The 18505-nt window shown below is 35.8% G+C and overlaps 1 protein-coding gene across 1 annotated transcript in view; it reads right to left on the reverse strand.

Annotated features, from left to right (window-relative positions):
* Nucleotides 1–8186, reverse strand: part of LOC139719125 (dedicator of cytokinesis protein 3-like) — a 129274-nt gene extending 121088 nt beyond the window's left edge. Inside the window, exons 1-3 of the mRNA XM_071630556.1 lie at nt 7978–8186; nt 3631–3714; nt 1383–1423 (exon numbers count right to left, since the gene is read on the reverse strand). Of these exons, the coding sequence (XP_071486657.1) occupies nt 1383–1423; nt 3631–3714; nt 7978–8020 (168 nt within the window). The 5' untranslated portion in view covers nt 8021–8186. The remainder of the gene's footprint in view (nt 1–1382; nt 1424–3630; nt 3715–7977) is intronic.
* Between the last annotated feature and the right edge of the window lie 10319 nt (nt 8187–18505).

The following is an 18505-nucleotide window of genomic DNA, read 5'->3' on the forward strand; positions in this document are numbered from 1 at the left end:
GATTCACGAAAAAGCTTTTACTGTATTCTGAGACCAAATGGGCACTTTTGGAAAATATTCCGTTTTTTAAAGCCACTTAACTTTTCATTGAAGTGTGTATGCCAAAAATGCACTATAGCAAAGTTGTATAAAGAATTGCAAGCTTTGCTGTGCTGCAAATTTTATGACAAAGCTAATAATACTTGACGCTTTTAATGCACTGCTGGCATATTGCGATTTACCAATCAGGTTGTGCGCAGTTGTGCAGTTGAGCAAAATTAGCGAAGTTGGCAAGCCGTCAACCGAGTCAGGTGCGTGAAGAGTTAAACAGCAGCAACAACTACTACTGGACCTCTGTCAGGGCCCATATGGGGCAACCCTGGCACCACCTGTGAAAAACTGCTGCTCTTCCACTACTTCAAGAATTACATGTTATATAACCACAAATATAACAATGAACAACTTACATGTAATATACAAGCTGATATCAAAATTTAATCTAAATTCTAAAAAGGACAGTGCCACTGACAGAGACAGCTGCAATGACAACAGAAAGATCACAAAATTACAGTGAAAGTTGCCTAACAACTGTGCCAAAAGTCACCTGTAACACTGCCAGTAAAATCGCAGTGCGATTTAACTACACGTAGCTTCGCATAGAAATTGCAGTCATGAATTGTAGAGTAATACCCTCTCTGCAAAAGACTTGCATTCTTTTATGCGATATTCAGACTATGCAATGTTTCATATTCCCCACAACCACAGGTAAAATGTGCAGCCAGTCAGCCAGGCTTACATGTATGTTATGTCAGAACACTAACTTTTTGTTAAAGTGCCATAGCATTGTAATTTTTCACGGCAAAGTGCATGAAAAAGTCATGTCTTGTGAGTTTTCAATATTGCAATGGATCCATTCAAGAAAGGACCTTTAATATCACTTTTGTCTTGGAAGGCAAGAATGAAGCCTGTGAAATCAAAATCTAATTATAAACTTTAATACGCTTGGTGCATACTTGAAGAACTGGTCCTCTTCAGTTTAGGATGATGGGCTTCTACTCTCCACAGGTTTTTTTTTTTTTTCTAGTTTATGTCAGCTGCTCTTTCTTTCATCATGAGTATTTTCAAGTTTACTTCTGATATGCTAGTTTGCATGAACTCCAATAATACATATTATTCGAGTCTGTGCACCCACAAATGTGTATGAAATGTATGTGATTTGTTGTTCACAAATACAGTGTATGCTGCCTCATATTTACCATGTACAACATACGCACGTCAATCACAAACATAAGAAAAAAAACAGGTGTAAAAGATATTCCCAAACATCAACAATAATACTTGATCTGGGAGGGGTAGAGTAGGTACTCTAATTATCAACTAAATGTACTCTATATACAGCTTACCTTCACATCAGGATTCTTTGTGCAGTATCCACTATACCAGCCTGCAAATGAAAGAAATATATGAGTGTTAGTACCGCATATATATGCCCAATAGAGCTACATGTACTCTCGATTGTGTGATGAGAGTAGAAAACTAGCACTTTGCATAAAGATGAAAGTGCAGTTAGGTACATATATTCCATTCTCTCTCTTTTTTTTTTCTTTTTTCTAATATATTTGCGTTCTTTATTCATCATCCAATGGCTCAATGTTGCTGAACATCTCGAACTGGACACTATATTTGGCATACAATTCATTGCAGATAATTAAAGAAAAATTGATTAACAAGTTAAAATTTCATGCATTTTGCTATCTAGACCGGGTCTATACAGTTTACAATTGATTCAAAGCAAAACTACAGTCACCTAGAAACACATTTGGCATAAAGAGTGTACATTGTATGTCAGACCAATGTAAGAGTCCTAAATTGTACTTTGACTGGCAGATGGACAATGCACAAATTATTTTTATATGATGTCAGATGCAATTTTTCCTGTAATCGGGCTTAAGTATCATAAACCCAATATGAAATAAGAGACTAACAAACTTAAGTGTCCCCCCCCCCCTTGCGACAGCTCACATAAATTTTACATTGTCTCACACGGATATGAATTCAAGATTTTTTCTTTTACAATATGCACACTAGCCAAAAATAGAGTATGTATCAAGAAAGCTGCCTTCCAATCAGTAGTTGCTGACTTTTTCTACTGCAAGCTACAGCAATCCACACTCTATGACCAGCCACAGAGCTTACATTCTCTGTACAATGTACACTGTGTAAGCATGAAAATGAACACATGGTGTACCCCCTCTAGAAGACTTTGAACTAGTTCTGAACCATTCTGCAAAGACATTTCCTTAAAATTTTGGCAAATTCTTCACCCTGCAGTCAGGGTTACTTGAACTTCAAAAATGCTTAGCAGCAAAAGTCAACAAATCATGCTATATTATGTTGCATGCTATACCCTGCTGCTCCTGCTTTTGATTTAATGGGACAATCAGTCTTGTTGCCTAGCAGCAAAAGAGATTAATATACAACATGAGAAATGGCGCAAGAAGGTAGTTGTTGACCTATGGCTTGTGTGGATGTAAAAAGCAACTTTCTGGTCCCGAGATGTGGAAGTCAGTAGCTCAATGGCTTCCTGCAAAACACTCTGACAAAGAAATCACTCCCGATCCCTTCACTGCCACATTGGTTAGACATGACTGGCTGAGTGATTTGCCAGCTCTCGCAATCGCATGGAGGAGGTAATAAATGGTAAACTTATCAGACAAACTGTGACGCCAAAGACATTACTGACAACCCCTGCCTATCCCTGGCATGGAATGTGTCAAAACTTTCAGACATTTCAGAGATTGTGAGAAACTGGGTTGCACAAAAACCCAGCATATACCACTTTGAACCTCATTTCTTGTTCTTTTTTCTTGCTTCTTTTTTTTTCAAATCACATCGCACTCCAAATGGGCTGACACACTTTACGGTAACTATGTCATCACCACTAGTACAAAGGTATACTGCAGATATACAATAGTCACTGATAATTTTAGCCCATGAAAACCTTGTTAGGGTAGTGTACTAAAAATCATACATTGTAGATCTATACATAATATCATTGCTGTTTGAAAAGGTTGTCTTGTGAGGACTACTGTACACTATGGGTATATAGCAAGTAAAAGTCATGTTCTTCAGTAAAACTAGAAAATCTTTCCCCATGGATCTAGATGGAATGCAAAAGTGATATCTACACTTCATGAAGGTAAGGATGCTGAATGACACTGAGTATAGGAATGCAACACATTGTTTTTGCACTCAGTGTAAACAACACAACTCTTGAATGCATTCCATTTGGTTGTATGCATCATGTCAAAACAAACATTCTCACTCTACACATCTTAGCTGCTCTCCTTTTTATTCATACAGCTCTGTGAGTACCATATTAAATCTTCTCGGAAACAAAGAGACAAATGTCACACTGTTGGCCTGAATTTATAACTAATTGTTGTAGATGAGATGAATATAGACAAAGGTTTATTTTGGAAGTTTGTCAAGCTGCAATACAACTGTTTGTTTTTGTTTGTTTTGTTTTGTTTTGTTTTGTTTTGTTTTGGAGGGGTGGGGGTGGAGTGGGGTGGGGACAGGATTTAACACTATTAGATATTGCTATGTACATGACTGTATATCTCATGGATTCAAGAAAGGATAAATTACCAGCATTCTCCTGCAAGATCTGCACCGTATCTCCAATCTTGAGAGGTAATCCATGTTCGGCTTTGCTGTCAAAGTTCCAGACAGCTGTGAGGGAGGAAAGGACACAAAATAAACACATGCCATGACAACACATTAAAGCAATATATTTTATCTGCATTGTTACTTCCTAAACAGTTTACTATCTATGCAGTCTGCAGGAATCTGCACTAATCTCAGTCTGGAATGCCTTAAAGCTCTGGGCAGCTTAGGTTCTGCGACAAAAATAAGTTTTCAGACATTACCAAAGAATTCTGAAGTCTTGGCTTACAAAGGAAAGTAATAAAAACATGTTTAAGGCCCCATTCTCTATGAGTTATCCTTGATACTGTTTTGTTTATTCAAAGAAAGAAAGCAAGACAAAAAATAGTTATTGGATCTTAAAAAAATGTTAGGTCATTAAAGCCATTTCCATCAAAACTACACCTCTATGATTTCTTTGCCCTAAAGAATTGTATAACTACATACTGTAAGATTATAACACTAAACTCAGATTCATCCATGCTATCTTATCTACAAAGTTCATTTCTTCAGATCAGAGTTAGCATACAATGATTAATGTATGTCATGGTCTGTGACATATGATTAGTCAATGACTATATTCCCTTCTTTTTTTCTTTTCTCTATTTCTTTCTTTCTTCTATGCTGTGTGAGAGATTTGTAATGCTCTTTGGGCACTCAGATTGAATGGTAAAAGGCATCATAAATACCCCTTATCATTATTATTATTGTTATTATTATTATTATTATCATTATTATTATTATCATTATTGTCATTATTATTATTATTATTATTATTATTATTATTATTATTATTAATAATAATAATAATAATAATAATAATAATAATAATCATTACCATCACAATTAATAGTAATAATAATAATAATAATAATAATAATTATTATTATTATCTTATTATTATTAATCATTATCATCATCATCATTAATAATGATAATTATTATTATTGTATGTTTAAAGGTGCAGAAAGGGAAAGACAAAATAATCACCTATTTGATTGATAAAGCATGAAGACTAAATATCAATGTCCTACAGTTTTATATCTGACTGTCTGATGTTGGAAATTCAAATAGAATGAGACTCAACAAACAGTGCGGCTCCTCTGCACAACAGATTGAATAACTTCTAAACAAACCAAAACTTGGGGGAAGTCACATATTTTCAGTGTGCCACTTCCCTGCAGTAAATTCCTCTCGACAAGAAGCTTTGGTGTTTTTTTTTTTTCTAAAAAAGGAGGAAGTGTACAGTAGGAGTACGAGACAGGGGACGTACAAAGGAAATCACCAGTGTTACTGTACATACGAGACTGCCTACTATGGATATATATAGGCCTAAACATCTATCTCTTTTTTTTTTTAATGTAATATGCAGATTTTATCAATCAAAAAAAAAAAAAAAAACCTACTCTAGATATGCTCTTGTTCTCCACCATTCTCATGGCAAACACTACATGTACAATGTACAATGTAAGCATTTACTTAATCATCATGACTGGTAGAAATAAATAACTTTGATCAAGTTTTATAGTGTTATACTGTCAGGCCATAGAATATAGGGTCTACATGTATGTTACTCACTATCTGGTGAAATCACATGAAATTTAATTTTATACATAAATCAATTTCTTTTTTATGTGTTTACTTTTTTTATGGAACAGAATTACTTTACAAATCAAATGCACACTGACATAGTTCATTGTATGGAGATGATTTTTAAAAGTCTTTGGAAACTTTTTTTGCAACTTGTCAATGGATTAGGCTTTGCGCTGTAAGTCAAAATTTTGATTTGAATTTTGATTTGATTTGTATTGAGAAAGAATGAAGTTGAAGACAGTCTGCATGACACCCATTAGAACATACAGTGTATGACTGCACAGGAATCGAGACGCAAATGTGTCATACTAGAGTAATCCCACAAAACATTCTTGAACTTTTGTAAAAGGAAACTGTATTTTCCATTACTCTTTATCAATGACATGCATTCTGAAATAGCTACCAAGTACAGTATACTTTTTCCCCGTCAAACAATGGATATTTTTCAAGAAGGAACTATGATACTACTGTATACGCCATATATTTCGCGAGTCTAAATTTTTGCAAATCGGGAATTCCCGACAGTCTCGCGAGTGGTTAAATTCGCGATCTTGGAGTCCTGTACTGAACGGAGAAATGTACACGCGATCGGAGTCAATATTTTAGCGTGTCTTTAATTTCGCGAATAGGACCCGACTCGCGAAATTCGCGAAAATAAAAACCTCGCGAAATATTCGGCGTATACAGTATTGTAGTCTATGGTTTTAAAAAAGTGAATGATATACTGTTTTTTCCACTGCTGCTTCAGACTTTTACTCTCTTCTATCACTTTTTAAAAAGAATGTGCATGGGTCAACTGGTCAATTTGAGCTCTTATGGAATTAGTGATGTTGACATCCTCCTATGTTTCATATTTCCCTGATGATGTTACTTGTTACTTGTTGAAATAATCCCAAAACTGCAGCTGCGTTGAAGCTATACCGGGATGAACAATCCTTGCTGTGTGTCAACAAGGGTGCAGAGGTGCCATAATCATAACCCACATAATTACAATAAAAGTGGTTGAACCCGTGCAAGTAAAAATAAGGTTGGCTCCTTACAGGACACTGGAACCAGAAGAAGGCTGCATTATGATGATATGTTGGAGTGCAGCCTCTCTGAATTCTGTTGGGTTGATGTCATTTAATTTTGCTACCCAGTTGCTCTGACTTCAATTAATATTACAACTTTTTCTCGTAGGAATAGTTTATTCAAAATGGACTAAGTTGAACAAACACTTACAATGTATGCACACATGAAACAAAAGCAACAGGCCAGTGAAACATTTTGAGCAGAAGTCAGCAATACATTTTTGCTCATTTGACATTGGATGGGTACCTCATAATGGTTGTCTTTAGCATGTCATATGATGAGTACACATTTGTACAATGCATTGTTTGTAAGCGTGCCTACATCCATTTCAATCTTGTAATACTTGTTTTGCAAATAGATGGGGGTTACTCTTCTTGCATTCTCTTTATCCATATTTTCTTTATTAAAGTACTCTGAAGAAAATATCAAAAATGCATTCATGTCACTGCAGACCTTTCACGAAGGAGCAATTTGAACTCTGTTATACAGTACATTCAACTCATGATGCAAATATTTTAGTAAGAAGTTTTTTTATTCACACTGATTTCCTGCAGATGTGACAATTCTTTGTCAATGAGCTGCTTTAAGGGCTTATTGGACTTCAAGCTCGGCACAATGCCTGGCATAATAAAGCCTGTAACAAGCCTTGTGGTTGAATCATTGATGTCTTGCATTAGTCAGTACTCTTTCACTTTGAAAATCTCCTGGATGACTCTGATTACACTGATTTCAAGGACTTTTTTTTTTAATTGTAGGTCTAAACGTTGCATTTTAGTTTTGAATAAGATCATTTTACTGCATGATATCTATTACAATGTACATTGTACTTCCTGAATCTTCATGAAGATTGTCTGGACCCATGCTTCTCAACCAGTGCAGTAGGCCGCAATGTTGGCCAAAAAGAAAATAAAAAGATTTGATTCAACTATAGAAATGGGCCTAAAAAAAGAGAAAATTGTAGACCTATTTTGAAGGAGAAATATAAAAAAAGAAAAAGAACAATTATTCTGGATTTGCCCCTGCAATGTGAAATCATCATCTGACCCCGGGAGACTAAATGAGTAAATACTATGAACTCCTTATACTGCCGACCCTATTGGCTATGGGACATTGCACTTGCAAGAATTGGATGTCTATTATGTGCCAAATGCAATGTAAACACAAAAGAACACAGATCTCCCTTAAAACAATCTACTCCGGCCTTTAAAGTCCTATTGCCTGTATAATGTAAGTGTAAGTTGTGGATGACACTACATTTACGCCTGCAATAATTGCTCCGGTCTTATCTATTTTCTCCAAGGACTTCACGGTTAGGGTTGTTAGGGTTAGGGTTGTGATAGGGTTTTTAGGTTTAGTTTGATTTGAGGATAGGGTTATGTTTGTGGGCAGAATTCATGCTTGGCTTAGCGTATATTTCATTGGAGCTATTGTCTCAGGAGCAAATGTCGTGGAATAATGTTGTAGCGTTAACAGAACCGTCGCTCCATTTGTACACAATTGTATGACGGTCCGTCACACTCGGGAGTCACCACAGTCAGGCGACACTGCTTGATTATGATCAAGCGGTGGCTAAATAATGTAGACCCCTAAACTTACTAAGTTATTAGTTTCTATGAATAAACTCACCAACGCCAGTCATCCGGCCCTTGCCCTGCACAGGTTGCCACATGATGCCACACTATGCCACCGCCATTTATGCTATCCACGACAGGGTTCTGGCACATGAAAGCGGAAATTACTAGGTTTATAATCTATCGCAATCTTCTCCACACAAAGTTTATGCACAGAGTCACTCTACTCGGGTCATTCAATCGCGAGTCGAAAACTAGGAAGTGATGCACGGTATCACGAGCCGTATGCAGTGTACACGTACCATAACCATCAGGCAGGGTATTCATACAGACGTACATACAGACCAGCGCACGCGCACGGCGGCGTGCTATACATCTGCATTATTATGAAGTACGTTGTATGCGAATTCCTATACATCGGGAAAGATTACAGGCGTCAATCAACCAACTCACTGCGCCCTGCGGGTGTCGCCACTTTGTCATATCTGCGGTATCTCCTTATCGTTGAAGAGGAAAAATGACAGAATATTTTCATCAGCTGATTTTCTGTACACATCCAGTGCTGCTTCACCATTTGATGGGGAAAATTGCCAGAGAATGGTATAATTCGGCCTTCTGTCCTGATATTACATGCATTGCACACTAAAATTAAAAAACTGAAACTACAACCCTATCACAACCTTCGTGAAAAAAAAGAGCAATATACATTGTCGCAAGAGCAACTAGGTCGTGCCACCCGGCGAAGAAATACAAAATGAAGAGGCTTTGCATCCACTAGTATGTGAAAATCATCCAGAGCACTGTTACATACAAAGATGAAATCAAACATAAGACCGAAAATCAAGAGTGTTAGTCAGGTATCAGCCAATCAGAATCGAGTTTTCAGACAAAGACTAATCTTATGCTTGATTTTCTGACTTTTTGTTATTAACTTTTATGCAATAAGGGTCCTGGTTTGGGTTTGTTTGTTTGTTTGTTTGTTTGTTTGTTTGTTTGTTTGTTTTGTTTTGTTTTGTTTTTGTCCTACAACAAAATTCCAACTGAGATTTTCACAACTGACGCGTTCGCCTTTCTTAAAATACCAGTGACTTGAATCGCAAAGAGAAGAAGAAGAAGAAGAGAGAAAAGGGAAAAGGACATAAAAAGGAAGGATGAAAACCCCAGACAAAGGGAAAATGAATAAGAATATGAATACAAAAATTAATAGCAAAATTAAGTAAACAAAAGAAATTAAGTAAACTATATAGATGAAACTTAAAGCTCTCGAAAATCATTCGTTTTTTCAAGATAAAAGAAACATAACGAGAACAAGAGTTGATAGATAAAAGAAACAGACTGGTATGATAAAAGAAAAAAAAGTATACGATTGAGTAACATCAAGAATAATCGTAAGTATCATGAAAGCATTTTTAAAAGAACCAACAGTGCTGTAAAGACCCTGCCAGTGTTCAAGATATTATTAGAACGAAATAATTATACTTTAAATTCATCTTTAGCACTTTGATCAAAGCGAAGCCAGTGCAAAGTTCAAAAGATCTTTATATTAGTTTTCGATGGCGGTATGTTCTGTCCAGAATCAATATAAAATTTTTATTTTGTATTAATTTTTGAGATAATAATATTGTGGTGATGGGTTTTAATCCTTCTGCCAAAAGGTTTATCGCAACGAGATATATTAAACTAAGGTCCGCAATTCTGAAGGTTCGTTTATATGCGCTTTGACTCTTTTCAATTTGCGGATTAACGAACCTTACCTAGTTTCGGCATCAACAAACCTTCGGAATAACGACCCTTTTTTTTGTTTCCGGATTAACGAACTTTCGGAATAACGAGCCCTATTTCATTTTCAGAGTAACGAATCTGAATAAAGAACTTTATTTTTCCTTCGGAATAACGAACCTTAGGAATAACGCCACAAATTAATGTTCAGTATTAGCAAAATTTCGGGATAACGAGCCTTATTTCATTTTCGGAATAACGAACCTTCGGAATGAATAACCTTCATTTCATTTTCAGAATTATTCGAACCTTCGGAATAACGGAACAAATCAATGTTCAAATTAACGAACCTTTTTTTTTTTAATTTAGATTTAGGAACATACACTGTAGGTATACGGAATATGTGTTCTTCGGAAGACAAACCTTCGAAATAACGACCCTTACCTCATTTTTGGACTATCGAATCTTCGGAATAGCGAACATTAACCATTAGAGAAAAGAGAAGACTGAGAGAATGGTAGGGAAGAGTCGAAGGAGGAGGAGGAGGAGGAGAAGGTGGAGGAGGAAAATGAGGGAGAGGAACGGAGATACCCTCACATGGCAACGCATCAAGGAGAGATAAAGGTACAGTAATTAATGAATCTAACAACTCATGATCTTCCAAACATATGAGTAACATATATTATTCTCCTCCATCTGTCGCAAACGTTTTGCCTCGTTGTGAAAGAGCTTTTAGAAGAAGTATAATTTCCTTTTTAAGAAAAGAATGCGATAATGTCCTATGAGATCCCCAGATATTATCTCTGTACAGAAAATCTAATGATACATTGGCATGTGGATTTTAATTTCATCTGCGTGGTCTCGCAAGCTTGTGATGAAACTAAAAATACCCCCCCCCCCTAAAATACTTTCAAAACTTTGACATAATGAGTTCTAATAATCAAGAATGATGATTTAGCATAACAGCACTTATAGCAGAATAAGGAATATGCCCCGCGGCCTTTTGACGGACCCATAGCCAGGATTTGTGGCGGGGGGAATGCGACAGTCATGAAAATGGACCTTTGATATATACGGTAACTGTTTGGGAGATATTAATCCACATTATCAAGTTCCTTTTTTATCCTTCTTTCGGTTAATCTTTGTTTACCTTTTATCGTCTATCCTTTTATGTTATTCTCTGCGGTTTATTTTGCTATCCTTTCTAATTTTGTTCTTTGTTTTGCTGCTTTCTTTCTATAATGTTTTTTTGGGGGTATTAAAGCTTTTATCAATTTCCCTTTTCATCTTTCGTTATGTCTCTCTTCAATAATGTTTTACTAATGTTAGTCTTCCTTTTAAATCTGTCTTTATTTGTGTTATCCTTTGTTTTTCTGTTTTGTATTTCCTTTGTCATACCTTTTATCTTCTATTATCTGTTGCTTTCTACCTCCCTATGTTGTTTTTTACGTTTATCTTTTTATGATAATTATTTCTTTTCCTTTTACTGTTTTCTCTCCCTCTGTCACCCCCCCCCCCCCTCCCCCCGACCAACCACAGTAAGATCCCTTCCTGGCATGGCCTCTGCAGTTACAGTCTGTTATTCCGAAGCTTTATGCCGAAGGTTGGTTATTCCGAAGACTCGTTAATCCGAAAATTAAATAGGGTTCGTTCCCAGGATGGTTCATTAATCCGAACATGAATAATACACTCAGCATAAAAAGAGAGTAAACACTTTTTCGAGGTCATATTTTTCATAGAAGATTTTTATGAAAATCAATGTATTATATACCATATTAAAGGTAATTTAATTGGCTATTAAGCTAATAGGTTAATCAAAAGAAAACTTTACGCATGAGTGAGCACATTCGTTTTTTGTCCCCCAATGCACAAAATTAAAAATTGCAAAAATTGGCATGTTCTCTTTCATTTGCAAATGTCCTTCACGATAACATTGACAACAAAAGACCAGTTTAACACAATGAGAGACATGAATGAAATAGGAAAAATAAGTTTTTGTTCTCTTTATCTCTTTATAACCTCTAAGATAAATAAAGTGGGAAACTAAAGGGAAAAAATAAGAATTTTCTGTCAAGTCAAACTTCAAATGACATAGGGAATAATAAGCATAAAGATGATTAAATGAGCTGAATTTCTTTATTTATTTCTTTAAATCTAGTGATTTAAGAATCCATGTAACAATTCGTTTTAAAGAAGCAAACATTATTTACAATTTCCTAATTTGAAAAAAACCCTCAAATTTCTACCATTTTTGCCAATTATTACTTCTCTTATTTCATTTGACTTCAGATTTCACGTATGATACTTTATCTTCCTCCATTATTTTTAGCCTTCATTGATATTTTGGGCTTTAAAGATATAATAGAAATCAAAAGTTTATTTTTGTAACTTAATTCATGTTTCTTTTTGTGTGAAATTTGTTGTTTGTTCTTATTGTTCTATGGAAGAGCACATACGCATGAATGACAACTTGTTTAGTTTTGCAATTTTTACTTTTGTGCCCTGAAAGAGAAAAACAATGGTGTTCACTGATGCATAAAGTTTCCCTTTTTGTTGACCTACCAGGTTGATAGCCAACTAAATTACCTTCAATATGGTATATAATACATTACCTTTCAGCTAAATATTCTACGAGAAATCTAAACTTTTTTTTTTCTGAGTGTATATTAATGTTCGTTATTCCGTAAGTAATAAAATCTGAAAGTGAAATAACGTTCCTTATTCCGATGGCTCGTTGATCCGAAAATAACATAAGATTCGTTAATCCGAAAATGAAACAAGGTTCGTTCATCCGAAATTGTCATCCGAAATTGAAATAAGGTTCCTTAATCCGATCGATTAGGTAAGGTTCGTAATTCCGAAAATGAAATAAACTTGATAGTGACTAAATGTGGTGTTGTAGTTAAGAAAAAAATGGTAGATTATGACGCAGTGAAGACTGAATGAAAACACGCACACACACACACGCACACACACGGGAAAGAATTTAAACACACACACAAACACACACAATACATACTGATTGCCGAACTTGAATGAAATGGTAATTTGCAATCGTGTGATGAAAAGAAAAAAAAGAGAAAAGGGTATTTTCTCCTCCTCCCCCGTATAATGCCACCCTTCAGCCTTTTCTACGTCATCATCAAGATGAGTCATTTTTCGCCACAGATTATTCAATTTTCGGAATAACGAACCTAATTTCGTTTTCGGATTAACAAACCTTCGGAAATATGTATGTTTCGGAAAAACGCACCTTCGGATAAACGAACTCTATTTCATGATTATCGGATTGACTAACCTTCGGAATCACGAACCTATGGAATAACGCCACAAAATGTTCGCATTAACGAACCCCTTTTCAGTTTCAGATAAATGAATCTCAAGTATTATACATGAAGGGAAATTGTGTGTTTCGGGAACAAAGAACCTTCGGAATAACGAACCTTGTTTCATTTTCGAATTAATGAACCTCTATAGGTATGGGGAATATTGGTGTGTTTCGGAATAACGAATCCTCGGAATAACGACCATTACACCACGATTTCTGCCTGTCCACATTCGCATGCTGGATCAGTCTATACAGAGAGAACTGTATACCGGGAGACCGGAGTAACTGAAACAAAGCAAATGTCGTGTCACAGTAAAGTCCACAGTGTGTGTGTGTGTGTGTGTGTATGTGTGTGTGTGTGTGTGTGTGTGTGTGTGTGTGTGTGTGTGTGTGTGTGTGTGTGTGTGTGTGTCTGTGTGTCTGTGTCTGTCTGTCTGTCTGTCTGTCTGTGTGTCTGTGTGTGTTTGTCTGTGTGTGTCTGTGTGTGTCTGTGTGTCTGTGTCTGTGTGTGTGTAATTGAATGTGTTTGTGTGTTTGTCTGCTCACATAGGGTAAATCGTTTTCGAGTGTGTGTTGCTGATGTACTTATAAGTGTATCTGTCCGTTTCTTTGTTTTCTGTTTTGTCTTTTTTTTCCTACGAGAGAACCAAAAGATGTGAAGTTTTGGAAAAAAAGATACCCAAACAAAACAAAACAAAACAAAACAAACAGAATCACAAAAAACACACGGCTGATAATGGGCGTTTTTGGCATAGTGTACAGTTGTTCATCAAGTAGACCAGGACAGCGATGATAATGTGGTATTGCCGACGAGCGACACTCCAGCGGTTTTGTTTGGATAAATTTTATGATACAATACTGTGTGACTTTCATTGATTTGTTTGTGCTTGTTTTGTTGTATTTATGTTTACACTCCCAGCAAACTTCTTTCAACGATCATATCATAACCTTGGTTAACTCAATGAGAACTGCCATTCTGTGGGTTTGAGTGTTAATCTGCTAAAAAAAAAGAGAAAAAAAGAAAGGCAAAACAAACACGAATTGAAAGAGTTATGCACACATTGTGGGTGATTGCAGCTGATTTGGGAATAACAGTTAACGAATATTTTTTCATCTATCTTTTTTTTTTAAATAGATCAGTAGCTTCCCTTTTGCTACTGATGATTTAAACAGTTCATCTGCTTTGGGAAAATCCCACAATCTGATACTACGGTAGCTTCTTAAAATAAATTTGAAATATTGTTTGCCAAGTCTCTGTTTGTTTTATGGTGTGTATGTATTAGATCCCTGCCAAGCCTTTATCGGTGTCCCCACTGAGCACTGTCAGAAAAAAAAAAATCGAGGAGAAATTTTAAATCCACGCTTCTATGATAAATCCCACATGGTTCATTGAACTTCTGTTTACACAATAAGTCACATGAACAAACATTTATTTGAAATGATAACTTTAACTATAGTGTACTCGAGAAGCGAGGTCCTTACAGTAGTACATCATGGTACGTTCAGGGAGCTCAGTCTGATGTCAAGGTAGACAGGTATGGAAAGCAGCGTAGCGCCACCAGCGTTGATAAACATTGTAATTATTATCCAATGGATTTTTACTCTTCGCACTACAGGTCACACATCACTGCAAATACGCTCTGTATCTTGTGTTCAAAGAAGAAGAAGAAAAAAAATCACCCAACCCCAAATAGGGGTGATTTCGTTATTCCAAAGGTTCGTTAATCCGAAAATGAAAAAAGGCTAGTTAAAGCGAAAATAAAGTAAGATTCGTTATTCCGAAAATGAAAAAAGGTTCATTATTCCAAAGGTTCAATAGTGCAAAAGTTGAAAAAAAAAAAGTGCGTCTTAATGCATTAATGAATTTCACGAGTTAACGAATTATGAACCATAGTTCGTTTTCGTATTAACTAACCTTCATAATAATGATTTTTTTTTTCGTCCTCGTATTAACAAACTTTTGGAATAACGAACCTTTATACTTCATGTTCGGAGCAACGGACCTTACCAATAACGAACCACCCCCCCCCCCTTTTTTTTTCATTTTTCGGAATATTTAAACGAACCTTCGGACTAACGAACCTTCTTTCATTTTTTGGATTAACGCGCCTACGGAATGATGAACTAACTCGTTATGAATTAACTCACCAACTCGTTACACTTAAATTCTGAAATTTATGTAAGATTAAGTGTGTCAGTCTTATTCTGTTTTACTGCAGGTTCCTTCAGAGAAACATTAGAAAACATTTTTCTCTCTTGAAACTAGAATGCTCGTAACTTTTGCATCTTTGAAAACAGAAACGAGTGCCCTCTAAAATCGAAGAAAAGCCCATAGAGTCTCAAAATGGGGAACCTTTCCAAACTCAACCAACAAGTTCTCATTCAAGATTATTTTGTCCTCAGTCTGTAGCTGATGATATGTTTGTGTGCTAAAGCTTGGGAAGGACCATTCGATAGATACAAGGTCAACATTAATGAATCATAATATACCATGATGAATTCTTGTGATTTCATTTCTTGGAAAGTCAAGCTAATGTCACAATAACAATCATAATGCCATAACTGACAGCGATGCTGGGAAGAAGTGGGCATCTCTGACGACCTATTAACGTTGTAATTTTGGTGCTTACTAATTCTCCTTTCTTCCTTCATTTGTTGTTTGGTTGGTATACTTTCTAATATTTATCAATCTTTCTGTCTCTTCATCCAGCTATATATTTATCTGTCTGTCTATCTATCTATCTATCTATTCTATTTATCTATCTATCCAACATCTAACTATCTATCTATTTATCTACCTATTTATCTATCTATTTATCTACTAGTATCTGTCTATCTTCTTTACTACAAGGGTCTGTTGCGTCAGGCTTGCTTCGGGATGTAAGCTCTCAAGGTATACAGGCCCATTGCATCGTATAGTGACCCCCACGTACTTTCAACCGCATATCGCAAGTCTAGACGTTTATTTATAGGTCCAACCAATTTTATTATATGCTGCGTCAGATGCGAGTTCATGAAGGTTACAATGGGTAATTTCAGACAGACAGAACGATAAATACTATAAAAAAAAAATCAGTTCTCTTCCGCCAAAATTAATGTAGTTTCGTGCCTCTCATTCGGGTTTCATTGTTTTATTCTCTCAGTATGGTAAACACAACCTACCACAACGCTGCACAGAAACAGGAGTTTAATGTAAACGTAACCAAACTTTAGAACACTCTACAGTAAATACAAAATACAGATAAACAAACTGAACTGTCCTATTGAGATACATAAATCGTTTATGTTATCCAGACTTAAGAGAAGTCCGAAACGTTTAGGTCATAATCTTCCGGTTGAAGGTTTGGTAATGTTTTGTGTCAAAGCTGATGTTGAGTAATGCAGCCGAGTTCTTAAACAGATCCAGTGGATTTCATGCCTTCCAGTTAATTCATTTCCACGCAAAGGATCTCAATGATTCATATTGAGATGATCACTGATTACTCCAATATGTGGGCCGAATAATAGTGGCTGAATACGTGGGCAGAACAACAACAACAGGTCAAGGACTGAGTAATAACATTGCAAATTATACACTCAGCAAAAAAAAAAGTAAACGCTTTTTCAAGTTCAGATTTCTCATAGAATATTTGGCTGAAAGCTAATGTATTATATACCATATTGAAGGTAATTTAATTGGCTATCAACCTGGCAGGTCAACGTAAAGGGAAACTTTACGCATGAGTGAACACCATTGTTTTTCTTTTCCAGGACACAAAAGTAAAAATTGCAAAACTGAACAAGTTGTCATTCATGCGTATGTGCTCTTCCATAGAACGATAAGAACAAACAACAAATTTCACACAAAAAGAAACATGAATTAAGCTGAAAAACTAAACCTTTCATCTCTGTGGTATCTTTAAAGCCCAAAAGATCAATGAAGGCTAAAAATAATGGAGGAAAATAAAGCATCCTATGTCAAATCAAAATTCAAATGAAATAAGAAAAGAAATAATAATTAACAAAAATGGTACAAATTTGAGCTTTTTTTCAAATTAGGAAATTGTAAATAATGTTTGGTTTTTGAAATTGTCACATGGATTCTTAAATCACTAGATTAAAAGAAAGAAATAAAGAAATTCTGCTGATTTAATCATCTTAATGCTTATTATTCTGTATGCCATTTGGAGTTTGACTTGACAGAAAATTTTTATTTTTCCCCTTTAGTTTCCCACTTTGATTTTCTTAGAGGTTATAAAGAGATAAAGAGAACGAAAACTTATTTTTTGCTTTTTAATTCATGTCTCTCATTGTGTTAAATTGGTCTTTTGTTGTAAATGTTATTGCAAATGAAAGAGAACATGTCAATTTTTGCAATTTTTAATTTTGTGCCTTGGAGGACAAAAACGAATGTGCTCACTCATGCGTAAAGTTTTCTTTTTAATTAACCTATTAGCTTAATAGCCAATTAATTCCCTTCAATATGGTATACAATACATTGATTTTCATAAAAATCTTCTATGAAAAATATGACCTCGAAAAAGTGTTTATTTTCTTTTTTTGCTGAGTGTACAAGAGCCGTACTCGAGTGATGACGAGATCGTATACGTCAATAGGGTGCAAGAGTATACGCATGCCTCGGGGTTTGAACATCTCATATTTCTAATTCTATTTTTTGTTGTCGATTTGTCTTGTCCGATTTAATGTTCTGTATCTGAACAGCCTGACATCAAACACTCCTCAACGCGAAATTCTCCCAGAATCTTCACCTTTCAGAAAGCAAAATGTAAAAAGTATCACAGGTGACACAGATCATAGTGGGGCGATGACTGAGGAGGGGGGAGGGGTGATGCATGAGGTGCTTAACACACACACACACACACACACACACACACACACACTGTCACACACACACACACACACACATGCACACACACACACACACACACACACACACGAGCTATATAGTTACATTTTGTATGAAAGATGCTAAATTTCATAATGAAGGAAAAAAAAAACACATTATGCACTCACACTAAAACCCAGATGTTCTCGTTCTGTCTCAGGGTGCCACCCCAGAAACCCCCACGTCTCAAGCCCGACCGGCATTGCGCATAAAAAATGACCCTATCCCACCTCTTGGGACATGCAAAGCAAAGCAAACAAACAAACAAACCAGTAAATATGATCCTGTATAGTGTACATTTGAATGTCGAATTTGTGGGGACTGTCAGTGGTAAACACGTGGTTTTCATCGAATTCAAAACAAAAGTCAAAAGTCGGGAATATTATACAGAGAATGATCCGCAGTGCAAACCTCTGCTGGGGTAGCATGAATTAAATAAAAAGTCAAACCCTGAGAAAATGCCTGTATATGAAAACATATGCACTTTAGTTTCTTTCTATGCAGCTCACAAATTGTATACACTTCTTGACAGTACTACTTATTCCTGCTACGTATAATAGCTCGATTAAAATGAAGTAAAGAATAAAGTAACACAACTGTCTAAAATCATGACGTGTTTAAGGAGAACTCCGGATGACCATGTTCTGACTT

Source organism: Diadema antillarum, unplaced genomic scaffold (genome assembly GCF_040938485.1).
Source record: "Diadema antillarum isolate AM-2024a unplaced genomic scaffold, OU_Dant_1.0 scf00000104, whole genome shotgun sequence".
NCBI lineage: Eukaryota > Metazoa > Echinodermata > Echinoidea > Diadematoida > Diadematidae > Diadema > Diadema antillarum.